Source organism: Stegostoma tigrinum, chromosome 7, assembly GCF_030684315.1.
Source record: "Stegostoma tigrinum isolate sSteTig4 chromosome 7, sSteTig4.hap1, whole genome shotgun sequence".
Lineage (NCBI taxonomy): Eukaryota > Metazoa > Chordata > Chondrichthyes > Orectolobiformes > Stegostomatidae > Stegostoma > Stegostoma tigrinum.
Window position 1 is genome coordinate 59,091,816 of NC_081360.1, and position 19,084 is coordinate 59,110,899.

General features: G+C 43.7%; 1 protein-coding gene across 1 annotated transcript in view; it reads right to left on the bottom strand.

The window, feature by feature from the left end:
• Positions 1-19,084, bottom strand: part of cd302 (CD302 molecule) — a 44,348-nt gene that overhangs the window by 21,298 nt on the left and 3,966 nt on the right. Inside the window, exons 3-5 of the mRNA XM_048533648.2 lie at positions 17,126-17,245; positions 12,567-12,686; positions 6,563-6,745 (exon numbers count right to left, since the gene is read on the bottom strand). Of these exons, the coding sequence (XP_048389605.1) occupies positions 6,563-6,745; positions 12,567-12,686; positions 17,126-17,245 (423 nt within the window). The remainder of the gene's footprint in view (positions 1-6,562; positions 6,746-12,566; positions 12,687-17,125; positions 17,246-19,084) is intronic.

A 19,084-nucleotide genomic window follows, 5' to 3' on the forward strand; every position in this document is an offset into this window, starting at 1 on the left:
GTGGGGTCGGACTGTAGATGGCGGAAGTGTCGGATGATGATGCGTTGTATCCGGAGGTTGGTGGGGTGGTGTGTGAGAACGAGGGGGATCCTCTTTGGGCGGTTGTGGCGGGGGCGGGGTGTGAGGGATGTGTTGCGGGAAATGCGGGAGACGCAGTCAAGGGCGTTCTCGACCACTGTGGGGGGAAAGTTGCGGTCCTTGAAGAACTTGGACATCTGGGATGTGCGGGAGTGGAATGCCTCATCGTGGGAGCAGATGCGGCGGAGGTGGAGGAATGGGAATAGGGGATGGAATTTTTGCAGGAGGGTGGGTGGGAGGAGGTGTATTCTAGGTAGCTGTGGGAGTCGGTGGGCTTGAAATGGACATCAGTTACAAGCTGGTTGCTTGAGATGGAGACTGAGAGGTCCAGGAAGGTGAGGGATGTGCTGGAGATGGCCCAGGTGAACTGAAGGTTGGTGTGGAAGGTGTTGGTGAAGTGGATGAACTGTTCGAGCTCCTCTGGGGAGCAAGAGGCGGCGCCGATACAGTCATCAATGTAACGGAGGAAGAGGTGGGGTTTGGGGCCTGTGTAGGTGCGGAAGAGGGACTGTTCCACGTAACCTACAAAGAGGCAGGCATAGCTGGGGCCCATGCGGGTGCCCATGGCCACCCCCTTGGTCTGTAGGAAATGGGAGGAATCCAAAGAGAAGTTGTTGAGGGTGAGGACGAGTTCGGCTAGGCGGATGTGGGTGTCGGTGGAGGGGGACTGGTCGGGCCTGCGGGACAGGAAGAAGCGGAGGGCCTTGAGGCCATCTGCATGCGGAATACAGGTGTATAGAGACTGAACATCCATGGTGAAAATGAGGTGTTGGGGGCCAGGAAATTTGAAGTACTGGAGGAGGTGGAGGGCGTGGGTGGTGTCACGGACGTAGGTAGGGAGTTCCTGGACCAAAGGGGAGAAAATGGAGTCCAGCTAGGTGGAGATGAGTTCAGTGGGGCAGGAACAGGCTGAGACGATGGGTCGACCAGGGCAGGCAGGTTTGTGGATTTTGGGAAGGAGACAGAAACGGGCCGTGCGGGGTTGGGGAACAATGAGGTTAGAGGCTGTGGGTGGGAGGTCCCCTGAGGTGATGAGGTCATGAATGGTGTTGGAGATGATGGTTTGGTGCTCGGGGGTGGGGTCATGATCAAGGGGGCGGTAGGAGCAGGTGTCGGAGAGTTGGTGTTTGGCCTCGGCGATGTAGACGTCAGTGCACCATACTACCACTGCGCCGCCCTTGTCTGCGGGTTTGATGGTGAGGTTGGGGTTGGAGCAGAGGGCTGCCCGTTCTGCAGCGGTGAGGTTGGAGTGGGTGAGAGGGGTGGAGAGGTTGAGGCGGTTAATGTCTCGACGGCAGTTGGAGATGAAGAGGTCGAGGGAAGGTAGGAAGCCTGGGGATGGTGTCCAGGAGGAGGACTTGTGTTGGAAGCGGGCGAAGGGGTCAATGGAGGGAGGGTTAGGTTCCCGGTTGAAGAAGTAAGCGTGGAGGTGAAGGCGGCGGAAAAACTGCTCTATGTCCAACCGTGACTGGTATTCATTGATATGTGGTTGTAGGGGGACAAAGATGAGCCCCTTACTAAGGACTGGCCGTTCGTCCTCAGTCAGTGGGAGGTCTGGGGGGATGGTGAAGATTCGGCAGGGCTCAGTGTGGCTGTCTTCTCTGGGGTTGTTGGCTGTGGAGGTTGTGGGCGGAGCGATGATGTCGTCGGCCGTGGGCGGGGTTCCGTCAGTGTCGGCCGTGGGCGGGGTTCTGTCAGTGGTTGGAGGAGCGGGGTGGGCGGCAGCAGCTGCGGTGAGGGTGGTGTGTGAGGTGTTGTAATTGGAAGTGGAGGCGGTGACTGCAGCAGCGGTCCCGGAAGTGGGAACATCCACAGCCAGCAACCCCAGAGAAGACAGCCACACTGAGCCCTGCCGCATCTTCACCATCCCCCCAGACCTCCCACCGACTGAGGACGAACGGTCAGTCCATAGTAAGGGGATCACCTTTGTCCCCCTACAACCACACATCAATGAATACCAGTCACGGTTGGACATAGAGCAGTTTTTCCGCCGCCTTTGCCTCCATGCTTACTTCTTCAACCGGGAACCTAACCCTCCCTCCACTGACCCCTTCGCCCGCTTCCAACACAAGTCCTCCTCCTGGACACCACCCCCGGGCCTCCTACCCTCCCTCGACCTCTTCATCTCCAACTGCCGTCGAGACATTAACCGCCTCAACCTCTCCACCCCTCTCACCCACTCCAACCTCTCCCCCGCAGAAGGGGCAGCCCTCTGCTCCCTCCGCTCCAACCCCAACCTCACCATCAAACCCGCAGACAAGGGAGGCGCAGTGGTAGTATGGCACACTGACCTCTACATCGCCGAGGCCAAACACCAACTCTCCGACACCACCTCCTACCGCCACCTTGATCATGACCCCACCCCCGAGCACCAAACCATCATCTCCAACACCATTCATGACCTCATCACCTCAGGGGACCTCCCACCCACAGCCTCCAACCTCATTGTTCCCCAACCCCGCACGGCCCGTTTCTATCTCCTTCCCAAAATCCACAAACCTGCCTGCCGTGGTCGACCCATTGTCTCAGCCTGTTCCTGCCCCCCCAAACACATCTCCACCTAGCTGGACTCCATTTTCTCCCCTTTGGTCCAGGAACTCCCTACCTATGTCCGTGACACCACCCACACCCTCCACCTCCTCCAGGACTTCCAATTCCCTGGCCCCCAACACCTCATTTTCACCATGGACGACCAGTCCCTATACACCTGTATTCCACATGCAGATGGCCTCAAGGCCCTCCGCATCTTCCTGTCCCGCAGGTCCGACCAGTCCCCCTCCACCGACACCCTCATCTGCCTAGCCGAACTCGTCCTCACCCTCAACAACTTCTCTTTCGATTCCTCCCACTTCCTACAGACCAAGGGGGTGGCCATGGGCACCCGCAAGGGCCCCAGCCATGCCTGCATCTTTGTAGGTTACGTGGAATAGTCCCTCTTCCGCACCTACACAGGCTCCAAACCCCACGTCTTCCTCCGTTACATTGATAACTGTATCGGCGCCGCCTCTTGCTCCCCAGAAGAGCTCGAACAGTTCATCCACTTCACCAACACCTTCCACACCAACCTTCAGTTCACCTGGGCCATCTCCAGCACATCCCTCACCTTCCTGGACCTCTCAGTCTCCATCTCAGGCAACCAGCTTGTAACTGATTTCCATTTCATGCCCACCGACTCCCACAGCTACCTAGAATACACCTCCTCCCACCCATCCCTCCTGCAAAAATTCCTTCCCCTATTCCGACTTCCTCCACCTCCGCTGCATCTGCTCCCATGTTGAGGCATTCCACTCCCGCACATCCCAGATGTCCAAGTTCTTCAAGGACCGCAACTTTCCCCCCCCAGTGGTCGAGAACGCCCTTGACCGCATCTCCCGCATTTCCCGCAACACATCCCTCACACCCCGCCCCCGCCACAACCGCCCAAAGAGGATCCCCCTCGTTCTCACACACCACCCCACCAAACTCTGGATACAACGCACCATCCTCCGACACTTCCACCATCTACAGTCCGACCCCACTACCCAAGACATTTTTCCATCACCATCCTTGTCTGCTTTCCAGAGAGACCACTCTCTCCGTGACTCCCTTGTTCGCTCCATACTGCCCTCCAACCCCACCACACCCATCACCTTCCCCTGCAACCGCAGGAAATGCTACATTTGCCCCCACACCTCCTCCCTCACCCCTATCCCAGGCCCCAAGATGACTTTCCATATTAAGCAGAGGTTCACCTGCACATCTGCCAATGTGGTATACTGCATCCATTGTACCCGGTGTGGCTTCCTCTACATTGGGGAAACCAAGCGGAGGCTTGGGGACCGCTTTGCAGCACACCTCCGCTCGGTTCGCAATAAACAACTGCACCTCCCAGTCGCAAACCATTTCCACTCCCCCTCCCATTCTTTAGATGACATGTCCATCATGGGCCTCCTGCAGTGCCACAATGATGCCACCCGAAGGTTGCAGGAACAGCAACTCATATTCCGCTTGGGACCCCTGCAGCCCAATGGTATCAATGTGGACTTCACCAGCTTCAAAATCTCCCCTTCCCCCACCGCATCCCAAAACCAGCCCAGTTCGTCCCCTCCCCCCACTGCACCACACAACTAGCCCAGCTCTTCCCCTCCACCCACTGCATCCCAAAACCAGTCCAGCCTGTCTCTGCCTCCCTAACCTGTTCTTTCTCTCACCCATCCCTTCCTCCCACCCCAAGCCGCACCTCCAACTCCTACCTACTAACCTCATCCCACCTCCTTGACCTGTCCGTCTTCCCTGGACTGACCTATCCCCTCCCTACCTCCCCACCTATACTCTCCTCTCCACCTATCTTCTTTTCTCTCCATCTTAGGTCCGCCTCCCCATCTCTCCGTATTTATTCCAGAACCCTCACCCCATCACCCTCTCTGATGAAGGGTCTAGGCCCGAAACATCAGCTTTTGTGCTCCTGAGATGCTGCTTGGCCTGCTGTGTTCATCCAGCTTCACATTTTATTATCTTGGATTCTCCAGCATCTGCAGTTCCCATTATCTCTGATCCATCTGACTTTAGACAGGTTTTATGCTTGATATTCCGTCTGCATTATTTTTCACACTTACAACGAATTAAAATTACTCTTTCACTTAAAAAAATCTGTGTACTGTCTCCTTATTATTTCCTGTGAAAAACAATTAACTAAATGTTGATTAGGACAATGTATAGCTTCATACCAAGAAGACAGCGTACATGTTTGTTGGGCTAACCAGGGGAGGTTGAAAAGAGGCCAGCCAATTCATCCTTCCCCAACTATTTGTACCATGAGGCATTTAAGGAATTCATATTTTGCAACACTTACTCATACACTGTCTGAAGGAATAAATCCTAGCAGATAAAGTGGTCCTACTGTGGCTAACAACTGAAGTTACGGACACTAGATCAAAGGAAGAGGCTTATAAAGTTGCCAAAAATGGTAAAACCAGAGAAATGGGAGGGTTTTATAACTCAGCAAAAGGCAACAAAAACTGACAACGAAGGAGAAACCAGGATATTACAGTAAACTTGCATGACATCAAAACAGATTGTAAAATGGAAAGATTTGAGCATAAAGCTCGATCTTTAAAACCAAAGATTGGAGAAATTATGAGATAATGAGGTGTGGAGCTGGATGAACACAGCAGGCCAAGCAGCATCCTAGGAGCAGGAAAGCTGACCTTTCAGGGTCTAGGCCCAAAACGTTGGAATATTACATGGCAAATGTGAAATGATCCATTTTGGAAAGCAAGGAAAATTCAGAACACATTTTAAGTACTCAAAAACTGGGAAATATTGGCAGAGTGATCTGCTGTCCTGATACACAAATCACAGGAAGGTGTAAAGCAGGTACAACAAGCAATTAAGATTACAAACAGCACGTTAGTCTTCATTTCAAAGGAATTGGGAGTTTATTGAGGAAAATAAGATCTTGCCGCAATTATTTAGGGAGTCAATAAGATTTGTACACTTTTGGTCTCATTACCCAAGAAAGGATGTATGCATTTTAGAGGTTATGCAATCAAAATTCAGTAGGCTAGTATCTAAGCTGACGGAATTGTCTGAAAAACAGAGATTGAATAAATTAGATTTTTATTCCTTATAGTTTAGAAAATGGAGAGGTGATTTTGTTGAAACGTATAAAATTCTTCAGGGGTTTAGTGAGATAGATGCTGGGAGGATGTTTCCCCTAACTGGGAAGTCTAGAACTCTAAATAAGGAGCCAACCATTTAGGATTGAGATGAGGTGAAATTTGTTCACTGAGTTCTGAACTGGTGGAATTCTCTCAACCAACAGGCTGTGATGTTTCGTTATGTTCATGTCAGAGGTCGACAGATGGTTGGACACAAACAGAATCAAGTGATGCGAATAGTGCAATTAGATGTATCTAGTGACCACAATGAACTTTGTCGAAATTGGGTCAACACATTGTGGAGTCTTACAAATGAAGGGGAACGGATTTTCATGCCATCTGCTTAAATTAAATTTGGATCATACTTGTGGAAAGGCAAAGAAATCTCTGTTGTATCTAAACCTATCATGCAAGTCAGAAGAGTCCAGACAAATGGTAAAGTATAAAATTTCATTCAAATACCATATAGTCTATAAATAGACACAGTCACAATGCATGGTAGGAAAAGAAGTCTGTTTCTATGCTGTATGAAACTAAGAAAATAACCAATATATAACGTCACAACTTATTACAATGCTTAATCCAGTAAAACTGCTAAAGTTCCAAGTATACTGTGTCACTAATCCTATTCAGAATCAGTTTACACAAGGCAATAAGACAGCCTTTACAAAGCATCAATATATATTGAACTGAGTTGGATTTTAACAGAATGGACCAGAAATGGACAATGCATCTCCTAGGAAGGCAAATATATACTGACATGATAAATTTAATGAAATTTTTCTTAACTATTTGACAGAAGTAAGCAAAAACATGGTGTTTTGCAAAGATTGAATTCTACTCACTTGTTGTTGTTTCACATGTCACCGATCTTCCAAAATCTTCATCACAATCAACTGTTTTCCACTTTCCTGACTCTGTGTCCATAATGACACATGTATCAGCGTCAGGTGTTTCTCCAGGCAATTCCCCAGAAGCCCAATTTGTGTAATTTACTTTCGACTCACCAAACCATCTCATGCTGCCACCTTGTAAAAAAAAAGCAAGTTTGTACATGGTATAATGAAGCAGGAAATTCATATGACACTGATCTACTGGCAGAGAACTTGTTCTATCTTCTATGCATTTTATGCTGCACTGCATTTAATGTGAATTATGAATAAATATTGTGGAACCAGTGCATGTGGGCAGGAACAAAAAGCTTCAGTGCATGTCACTACCCAGCAACAAAGCAGCAACAGCTACTCCCTGTCACAAACATGGCACTGCCTATGCAATCACACTGTGGAACATATTGAAGCTTACCTTCCTTCTGAGCAGCTACTGCCTCCCTCTCCCTACACTGCACTGAATCAGCGTGAAAAGCTGGGATGGATTGCAAGAAATGACCAAGGTGGGACAAGTGATTGGTTGCCACTTTTGAACAGTAATTACTATGAAACAAAGGTTGGGCAACCTGCACATGCACTTACATCATTGATCACAGAATATGCTGAGGTCAGCTGTGCATTCACAGGCTAATCTTGAAGCCTGTTGCAGTCAGTTGATATCACTGGGCTGGCTTGAACATGTACCGGTGACCAGTTTGGCATTCAGAGTAATTATCTTGGTTATGCTCATCAGAATAGGCAGTGAATTCAATGCTTTTCCACTCAAAGCACTGAAAATATCAGCATGAAGGTCACCAAGATAAATTGTTGCACAAGATCAGCAAACATTCTGCTGCAGAGAAACAAGAGTCCCTACTCTGGTCCAACATAAAAAGGTGATTTATTGTGAATCTGCTGGTTGGTGTAATACCTAGCACAAAGTATGATTGTCAGAAGTTAATCATTTCAGCCCCAAGACATGACTGCAGGAGTTCCTTAGTCTAGTGCTTCATCAATCACCTTAAGTCCAAATTAAAGTCAAACAGGGTCGATTTATTGATGTTTGCACAAATCTCTGTACCATTCACAACTCCTCAGATGTTGAAAAATTCAGCGTCCAAATGTTGCTAGACCTGGATAACATTCAGGATTGAACTGATAAGTGCCAGCTGATGGTCATTTCGAACAAGAGATAATCCAATTATTGCCCTTCAACTTTTAATGACACTACCACTGACGGATCTCCCCTGATCAAAATCCTGCAGGTTGCCATTGACCAGAAACAGATCTGGACCAGCCATATGGATACTGTGGTTACAAGAATTTTGCAGTGAATAGTTCACCTCCTAGCTCCTCAAAGCCTGTCCACCAGCTACAAAGGACAAGTCAGGACTGTGATGAAATTCTATCCACTCGCCTGGATGAGTGCAACTCTAAAAACACTTAAGAATCTTAACACTATCCAGGACAAAGCCCTCTTGGTGTATCTCCAATCTAGTAGCTGTAACATTCAATTCCTTCACTGCTGACATGAAGTAATAGCAGTGCGTACCATCCTCCAAATGCACTGCAAAAGTTCACCATAGCTCCTTCGACAGCATTTTCCAAGTCCACAGCCTGTACCCTTAAAGACACGAGGGGAAGGAGATAACTAGGATACCACCATTTGCAAAGTCCCCTCCACGTCACACACCATCCTGATTTAAAGCTATTTCACTGTTCCTTCACTGTTGTGGTGTTAAAATCTGTAGCCATCCGACAACTTGTTGACTGAAACTTTCAGGCCCTCTAATATTTGGATGGATTCAAACCACTGTTCTACAGATGAAATATGTCATTATTTTCAGTGGCAGCTGGTTGAACAATTTGGACTGGACTTTTATAGATTAAATATTAATTTGTTGACTTGATCAACTTTCTTCTTTCTTCAAGTTTTATTCCCCCCTCATCTCATATCCTGACTTTTTCAGCTCTGGTGTTAGATGACTCGCAGTCATGAGCTCCTCCTCAGCCACTGTAAAGCATTACTGCCTGACCATGATGGGGACATGATTCAAGGAGATGGAACAAATCAACTTTTTGTCTGACCAATTCCTTTAATGTCAGACTCAAGTTTGTAACATGTAGGATGATGTAACTAATCGTAACATGAATGTGTGAACAGCAATAAACTCAGGTAATTTAAATTCAAGACCAAATGGTTGTGCATCAATTTTATCCAGAAGGCTATTGATAAAATGTTAATTTTGGCATGGATTATTTGTATCAGTGAAAATAACTTAGAGAACTTAATTTCGGTGATGATGAACTATTTTGGGTGTTGACAAATAGGATACTGTTAATATCATGAACAGACTTTTACTAAGCAAATAAACAGGTCAAGCACCTAACATTATGCTGTTCACAGCACATTGTTAGTTGTGATAAAGTTAATTTTGGAATGCATATTGTGTAATTGTCAAAGAAGTCCAAAGGATCAGCAAACTTTAAAAATCTTGGTAAGGTCATGAAATAATATATCAATGTAACTTATTAGATGTTTTTAAAGCATTTAGAGAGAGGAGCTAAAAGCAAGATTTTCAGACTAGCAACCATCATGAAAACTGCAGCAGCCTGTTTTGTCTGCCAATTAAGTAATGTTATCTATTTGTGTTCCCCAAACAAATCGATGTCCCTTCTTAAGTGACTGAATCAGAGACTGATGCAAATGTACAAACTCCATTAACACCATTCTGCAAATCACCTTTTCTGATTTACATAAACAAGTTTAACATCAACTGAGTGTAGTGAAAAAAACCCAGTTCATTTTTCACATGTGCCTCAAAAAGCCCCAGCACAACAGTGGCCAATGTGGGAGGCGAAGGCAAAGCCTCTCAGTGATCCAGTAATACCTAACCAATAGAAGAAATAAAATGGCTGATCAAAATTTCAGTACATCACTGGATGATTTTCTCAGGAAAACAACTTTGGTCCAGGCACCTGTAGCTGCTCCATCAATCATCTTTCTTCCATATTAAGTTCAGGACATAATTATTTACCGAGCACTTCAAAACGTTCAATTCCATTATAACTGATTCACGATACTTACTAGTCCACAGCAAAAATTGGTTAACATTCAGCCTTGAGCTGACAACTGGCAGATCACAGTTACACCACAAATTATAGATGACTACCTGAATCAAGACAAACATGAGCCATCTCCCACTGACCTTCAATGTCACTGTAATTGCAATATTCTTCTTCATCAACATTTATTAGAAGCTTAAGTGGCTTGACACAGATACAAAAATGAGACACAGGTGGGGTCACAAGCTCCTCCTCAGCCACTGTAAAGCACTATACTTTGTAAACACTGCACTCTTCAAAGACTTTCTAACATATAGAAGTTCCAAATTATGAGTATAATGGAGGGATGTAGGTGCAATAGCATTCAAGAAGTTCCACTCGGTTCAGATCAGGTTATTTCCTTCTGCCATCCAACTCAGTATTCATTCCTTACAGCACTGGCATATCTTTGTTGTCATACATACAATGTAGAGAAAATATTGCAGCCCCTCCTATTCTGCAACCAAGAAGGAAGGGAACAACTGTAGCAGACCAACATTATCACATCTAAGTTCCCAGCAAATTTATGCACAATATCTTAGAAATCAGCTGCTTTTCTTTTATGGTCGGAGGGTCAATATCATGTAATTTAAAAATCTAGCACCATCTTATCTGGAGAAGTACAAACAGTTTTTTTAAAAAATTCATTCACAAGATGAGGTTGTTGTTGGCCAGGCAGCATTTATTGTCTATCCCTAATTGCCCAGAGGGCAGTTAAGAGTCAAACACATTTCTGTGGTCTGGAGTCACATGTAGGCCAGACCAGGCAAGAATGGTAGTCTCCTTCCCTAAAGTACATGAGTGAACCAGGTGGGGTTTTTGGCCCTCAATAATGGACAATGGATTCACAGTCATCATTAGATTCTTAATTTCAGATATTTATTGAATTCAAATTCCACCATTTGCCGTGGTGGGATTCAAACCTAGGTCCCTAGAACATTACCTGGGTCTCTGGATTAACACTCCATTGATAATACCACTAGGCCATTGCCTCCCCTCAATAATAAATGCAATTTTGCTCATTTTAACCTATTCTTCAGAACATTTAAATATCATTTGGAAAATATCAATTTCTCTTCCAGATTTGACTCAATGAAATATTACAGTTTAACTGCTAAACATAATGGCCTATATTTTGTTTCTTAGTCATAAATTTTGGTCCAGACTATAATCCATAGATAGATGGAGAACCATCTCAAAAACAAGTTAGAAAATTGTTCGCATCTCTCTCCAGCATTATGCACAGATTCAGTGTATTTTAAAATGGGTTTCATAAGTAGCAATGCTGAGTGAGAAAAATAATAATACTGTTCAGCTGGGAGACAGGACAGTCAAAGTTAGGGAATCCAGAAATATTAAAGGGAGAGTGGCATTAAAAGATAATAAGGCATGTGAATTTAGAAACAGTAGTAGGTCAAATAGCCCATTAAGCCTGCTCCAGCATTCAGTTAGAACATGGCTGATCATCTATCTCAATGCTACTGTCATACAATATCTCCATATTTCTTGTTGACAGAAACATATTGAACATGCACAACAATACAGCTTCCATAGCCTTCTCCGGTAGGGACTTCCAAAAATTCACCAATCTCAAAGTGAAGAGAGAGTCTTCCTCATCTCAGTTTTAAATGATCTTCCCCTTATTAAGGGGCTCTGTCCCTTGGTTTTAGATTCACCAGCTGCAACAACAACCACCTGACATACCATGTAAGTATTGTGTAAGTTTCAAGGAAGTCACACTTTGTTCTTTGTTCTTCAAAACGTTCTGGGGAATATAGGCCTATTTATGTCATTAAACAATCCTGCCATCTCATGCATTAACACAGTAATCTGTTGCACTCCCTCTACAGTACGTAGATAAATCAGACCAAAACTGTGCATAATAATCAATATGGGACTTCCCCAAGGCTCTGTACAACTGCAGCATATATCTGTATTATATACCTGTATATTCTGTACTCAGATTCCTCTGTGATGAAGGCCTTCCTAATTGCTTGTTGCATCTGCATGCTAACTACTAATGAAGGAGAACACTTAGGTCCCATAGGACACCTGCAATTCTTAACTTCTCACCATTAAGAAATGTCCTGTGCTTGTGTTTTTTCTACCAAAGTGAATAATTTTTACATTTCTTCACAATATATTCCATCTGCCAAACTCTAGTTCATTCACTGAGCCTGTCTAAGTCCTCTTGAAGTCTCCACATAACATGCATGCTCACCTAATTTGGTGTCATTTGCAGCCCATTGACACTATAGTCGGAATTGTTTCCTTCTGTGTGGTAGGTATTTATCCTTCTATGAAATTAAATCTCTAATGAATATTGCACTTTTCATGGTTAATGTTGAATTTTTAGTCCAAGTGCCTAGTTGTGAAAAGATGCAGTTAGTTCTTGTTGCTCTGTGCTATTCACCACTTACCGCACATCAATCTGAAGAATTCTTGGATTGTCAGCAGCAATAAACACAGAAACTAATTAACTTTGCAAATTGTTGGCACAGCTATAGATTTCTTGTCAGAACAATAACAACAGAACATGCCAAAAATTATGTTACACTGAAAAATTAGTTCTGGCATGGAATTTTGTGATTATGTGAAAAATGCCTCAGTTATTAAATTTATACAAAAACAATCTGCTGCTTCTTTGACAATGTTTTTACAATTAATTTAGTATGCTTCCTACACAGGATGATAAATGAAAATAAACCAGTCACAGCTCAAAATACAAATACATTTACAGTTGATATGCTAGTGTGTAACTTATTAAGTAGGATGAATGAATCTCGGATTATGCTTTACTATGCAAATATTTTGATGCACATTACGTAATCAATAAAAACTGTATTAAATAGGGAAAAACACAGCCAATACTTACTGTCTGTATCAAAGGTCACACCCAACCAAATAGTTTCAGGCTGTACAGTCTTTTTAAACTGGTCAACAATGAACTGGTTTTCCTTTTCATTAAGAATGCTGACAATATTGGCACCTGGGGCTGAGAGAAAAGTAATACACACAAAATATAAAGTGATTTCAATTAAAGGTTAAATGTTTGACAAAATTTAATTGCTTCAAAAGCTACCTTCAAACCTATACATTGAAAATGGGATTATTTAAAGAAGCTGTCTGCATTCCTCAATGTAATGACAAATTTGGCAGTGAATTTCAATCAATCATTCATACACATGCACATAGTTAAAGTACGTTAAGCCTATCGAGTTTAATATGAAACTGTTTCTACTTAATCATATCTGCATTTCAAATGTTAGTTAATAGATCAAAACATATACTTTATTATGGCACAATAATCAAAACGGTTTTCCTGTTGAATAAAATATTCGTTTTTCAGTGCGTTTTTACTTCAAGGCATCAGCTATAGTCAAAAATTTGTAAGCTACATGACTGTGCAAAGAGTAAAAATATGTTTGTACGCTAGATTGCTGTTACAAAATCTAAGATTTTCTCCCAAGTAACGATGATAGGCCGAGAACATCTCAGTGAGGCAGGACAATAATATTTTAAGCAAAGAAAGGAAGTACTCTAGTAGCATGGCATTTAAACTTCACATAGCACAATTTCAGTCAAGGGTCTGAGCCAACATGAACAGGAGTTGATTCAACTGCTTGATAGCTTGTAGTACAGAAACATAATGGTCAGAACTTTGTGAAAGCATGGTGACAAAACTATCAGCATTCAGAGTTAACATTCTGAAAGTGACAGCAGCTCTGGGATGTGAATCTTACATTTTGGCTCTGTCTGAAATGTACTGAGTATTTTGGAGAGATTTCTACTGCAAGGCCTAGTGAATTTCCTAGCCATATCCTACCAAACTCGCCTCACTAACTGCCTACATCGCCCTGTCCGATTCTGCTATTCCCTATCATACAGTGTCCCCAGGCCAACTCACCACCAGTGGGTAGCACTCAAAAGATGGTGCAGGCACAAGTGATGCTATCTTTAAAGGCTGCTGCGTTGCTGGGTAAACACTGGCATTCTGAAGCTGTACTTCTCTGGACAGAATCTGAACATGTTGGAGAAGGCCCAGATGGCAGGGCAATTCCCTGAAAGGGAACTGGAGGCGCTCATGGAGGGGTGGTACAGAGAAGACATGATTTCTTAGCAGGAGGCCATGACACTAGACATTGGCAGTCTGCTTTGATGTCGCTACCGAGGACAGTGTCATCTCCACATTCCAGAGAAATGGCCAGAACTGCTGTAAGAAGGTCAATGACCATCTATGCTGCACAAAGCTAAGTGCCACATCTTCTGTCTGAAACCTCACAGTCTCCTCATTCCTCGGAGCTCATACTCTGACACGCTCACCCCTGCTTACAACAGCTTTCTTCACCTGCTGTCACTTGCTCCAAATTCTGCCAGGGGAGGTAGTAGAAGCAGATATTACAGCAACGTTTAAGAGGCATTTAGACAGGGATGAACAGGCAGAGAATAGAGGGATACTGTCCATGCTCAGGCAGATGGGATTAGTTTAGAACGATGTAGGTTCTCCACGCTGCCTCCCTCCTCCCTCTGAACATCTTACCACTTATCACCCGTCTGCACCAGGAACAGATGTGTCACTCACTTTCTTTTATTAAAGGGGAAGACAGATTATTGCACAAATTTGACTGAGTTCTTTGAAGAAGTGATCAAGATGATTGATAGGGGCAGGGCAGTGGGTGTTGTCTACATTTGCAGACATTTGACATGAACATTAAGTCACATGGGATTCATGGCAAGTTAGTGAGTTGGATTCAAAATTAGCTGGTCATTGAAGACAGAGGGTAGTTGTGAAGGGCTGTTTTTCTGCCTTAAAAGTCTGTGACCTGTGGTGTTTCACGAGACCAGTGTTAGGACATCAGTTAGTTGCAATATACAGTGCATGTAAATAATCTGAATGAAAGTGTAGGGGTCTGATTACTAACTTTGCAGATGACATTAAAAATTGCTGGAACTGTGCATCATGAGGAAGGTTATTGCAGGATACTGATCAGTTAGAAAGTTGGGTGGAGAAGCGGCAGATGTGGCCAAGTCTGACATGATGCATTTTGGGAGGTCAAATGCAAGATAAAAGTATACAATAAATAGCAGGTCCTTTAGGAGTATTGACATACAAAAGCATTTTGAGATGCAAGTCTGTAGGTCCCTAGAAGTGGCAATACCAATGGATAAGGTGGTAAAGAAGGTATTCGACATGCTTGCCTTCATCAGTCAGGACACTGAGTATAGAAGTTGGCAAGTCATGTTACAGCTGTGTAAGACTTTAGTCAGGCCACATTTGGAGTAGTGTATGCGGTTCTGGTCACCACACTATAGGAAGGACGTGGAGGCTTTGGAGAGGTGCAAAAAAGCTTTACCAGGATGTCGCCTGAATTGAAGTGTACTAACTATAAGAAAAAATTGAACAAACTTGGATTGTTTGCATTAGGGCCTCAGAAGCAGAGGGACAACTTGATAAAGTATTCAAATTTATGATTGGAGTGGATGGGGTGGATATTCAAAGTCTTTCTCCCAGGGTGGAAATGTCAAATACTAGGAGGCATAGATTTAAAGTGAGAGGGAAAACTTTTTTTTTACACAAAGGGTGGTAGGCGTCTCGAATGTACTGCGAGGGGAGGTAGTAGAAGCCGATATCACAGCAACGTTTAAGAGGCATTTAGACAGGCACGAACAAGCAGAAAATACAGGAATACAGTCCATGCTCAGGCAGATGGGATTAGTTTAGAACGGCATTATGTTCAGTGCAGACGCTGTACTTTTCTATGTTCTACGACAGGGTAGAGAGAGGCCGTACTCCTGGATAGGTGCCAGACATTGGGTTCCTTAATGCAATGTCTCTAGCTGCTGCTAGAAACTCTTAAACCCAAGCTAAAATTTCTCCAGCTGACACTTCCTGCACATGTCATTGTCCAGGGGACAAAAAGTGCCTGGAGTTCTCACACAGGACAGGATGCACCTTCCACAGGACTAAGATGCTTTGTTGTAACTTAGTAAACTGTCTAATAAATAGTTAAGAGGAAGAAACTGAGTCTTTGAATAAACACGCAACAACCTCTCATCAAGCAGCCCCTTCTCTTGTATTGAGATATAGGTTTAAATTTTTAACATTTTACTTTATTCTTATTGTCCACATCTCAGATTTTAATTTCCTGAGAAATTTGAACCATTTAATGTTAACAGTCACAAATGCCATTTTCTGTGGCTGTGAAAATATTCATTTTTCCTTTTAATCTCGCAACATTTCTTTATTTCCATTGTCGCTTCTCCAATCATAATCACATCATCCGCAGAAAAGAGACCTTTGTGTTCTACAGCTTATAATCTGGCATCCATCAAATCTTTTCTTGGCCACATCTTCTTCCTCATTTACTTCTTGTTTCTTTTGAAATATTACTCACAGGCATATACCAATGAGAGCAAGTTCTTTTGCTGCAACACTTCCCATTGTCAGATCACAGTCTTTATGTTGTCAGACCGCCGATGTCCAGTCTTCAGTGAGGTGCAATTTCCTCCACTTAAACAAATGTGACGAATGAAACCATTATCTCCTTTGCTACCCTAGCTCTAGTACTCTCAGGATCAATCTCACCTGTCCGCGGTTTCTGTTTCAGCTCAAGTTGTTCTCATTCTTATTACCCATTTCGAGTCTGCATTTAGCTTCTAACCACACATACTTGCCATTGCAAAAACTGTCCACTTTTGTGTCCTAAGCATTGCTTAATTTTGTTTCTATTTCAACTCATCTGATGTTAACACCCCCATCCATGCCTTTATCAATTCTAACTTTGCCATTCCATTGCTGTTTTGTTTGACCTTTCATCTTAACATATTACATAAATTTGGGCTGATCTTCTGACCACATCTTACTTCACACCAGGTCTCACTTAAACTTCACCTTACTCTTTACTCACCTACTCTGGATCCTGGGTACTGAATCATTTCCAATTTGAAATGCTCATCCTCATCGTGTACTCACCCAGGACCTCATCCCTCCCTCCTAAACTAACCTGCTCTTCTTGTTCAAACACCCCCCGGAACCCTGATTCTGGGCTTGGGTGTAACTTTCCTCTCTTTGCTACACCACAGACAGATGTGCCTTCAGCTGTCTCGGCCCAAGCTCTGAAATTCCCCTCAATCTTTCCACCTCTGTAACTCCTCAACATCCTTTGGGACTTTCCTCAAAACTCACAACTTCAATGTATGTTTTTGCTAACCTTGCTCATACCTTGCTCATATTTCTCTCTTTGGTTTGGCATTTCTGTCTGAATAAACTTCTCTAAGTTACCTTGAAATGTTGTTTTGTGTTAACGGTGTTATCAAATGCAAGTTGTTCTATCTGTAACCATCATCTGAAATATTGACTGTAACAATGCATAACACTTTCTGTGAAATACACATACAATAATTTTTAAAGAATATTTTAAAAGAATTCAGTACCAATTTCTTGGCAGATTTCCTGAGCTTTGTTGATTTTATAGCCATTTCCTGGAGCCGAAATGAAAGTGTACCATTTGTTTCCGAATGGAATCCATGTGGCATCAGAATCAAAAGCACATTCTGTCAAAAAGAAACAAGAAAACTTTGTTATCTCCAGTTTTCAAATTTGTAGATCTTCAATATTACATTTCCAACAGTTAAAGTTTCAGGAACCCTACAATACTTAACAGCAAAGTCGGTATTTGTCACTTTTGTAAGACTGCACCACATACTCATTCTAATTCATTTATATCGCACTCTCCTCCTTTTCCCTCTACTTGTTACCTGCAGATCTCAATGGTTGTGTTGGGTGGGTCCATCCACTGGCTGGAAATCAGTGATGACCTCACCACTGTCAGTTTGGGGAAAACACTTACCTCTCCATTGTTAAACTTCTTAGTTCTTCAGGGGAATTTCTCCTCGGAAATTGTATTTGCTGCATATAACCCACTAAGAGCAGTTGGCTCCTGCCAGTAATAACTCGGCATTTTTCTGGGGTTAGACAGGGATAGCCCTGCTGAGGGGTTGATTTCAAAGTTGAGTAGGATGTGTTCCTTTTGGCACTGCTTGCATCCAGCGTGGAATGACTGGCATGGGAGTCAAGCCCAGCCAAATCTACCTGGTAGGAGGTTAACCTGATATGGCCAGGACCAGTTATTGATCAAATACTGGTGTAGCAGGGTGGGTCCCTTGCGTAACCTTAACTAATTGTACATCGAAGGTGTAGAGAGTGTACGTTCAAGGTGGGGAATGGCATGCCATCCAAATGGTTGCTTTGTTGTGGATGGTGTAAAGCTTGTGTTTTGTTGGAACGACACGTATAGGCAGATAGAGAGTTTTCTATCACACTCCCGACTAGTGCCTAGCAGATGGTGGACAGGCTTTGGGAGTGAGATGAGTTACTTGGCGCAAACTTCCTAGCCTCTGACTTGCTTTTTTAGCCACTGCATTTATAAGGCTGGCTCCAGTTCAGTTTCTCATCAATAGTAACATGCAGAATGTTGACAATGGGGGAATTCAGTGATGGTGATGCCATTCAACCAAGGGAGATGGCGAGACTGTCTCTTGTTGGAGGTGGTTATTGCTTAACACTTGTGTAGAAAGAATAATACTACCCACTCATCAGCTCGTCTGGATTTTGTCCAACTCTTGCTGCATTTGGACGGAATAGTGCCAAACATTGGGCAATCTTCAGCAAATATTCCCACTTTTGATTCTATGATGGAGGGAGGGACATGAATGAAGTAGCAAAGATATTTGGCTTGGATGTTACTCTGAGGAACTACTGCAGAGGTGTTCATGGACTGAGATGATTGACTTCGTAAGTGACTTTACTGAAATGATTCCAAACACAACCATCTTACTACATGCTAGATATGACTCTACTCAGCAGAGCACTCCGATTCCCACTGATTGGTCTTAATAGGCTCCCTGACGCCACACTCAGTCAAACGTAGCCTTCACGTCAAGGGCAGTCACTCTTCCTCGCAAACTCAGAATCTTTGTCCATGTCTGGGCAAGACTGGAACGAAGTCAGAAACTGAGTGGCCCTGATAACCCAAACCGAGTACAGTAATAAGATTATTGCAGTGCGAGTGTTGTCAGTTATCTGTTGTTGACCGTTTCCATTATTTTGTTAACAAAGTGGGATGATTATTAGGACTGTTAAATCTGTTTCCAAAGCTGTCATCCAAAATGTGAGAATGAAGTAAAAACAGTGTTAGACAATTCAGCATTCCTGGTCACAGCAACTATTGTAGGATTTTTGCTGCATGACTGATTTTTCCAAACTATCATTTTTACAATGGGGTGTCTGTCATGATCATTTTGATGGAGGACTTCAATGATGTATAGAATAGAAATATTTGTTTATGCAAGGGGTTGGGCTAAGACTTTGTTTCACAAAAGTTTGATTCTAGT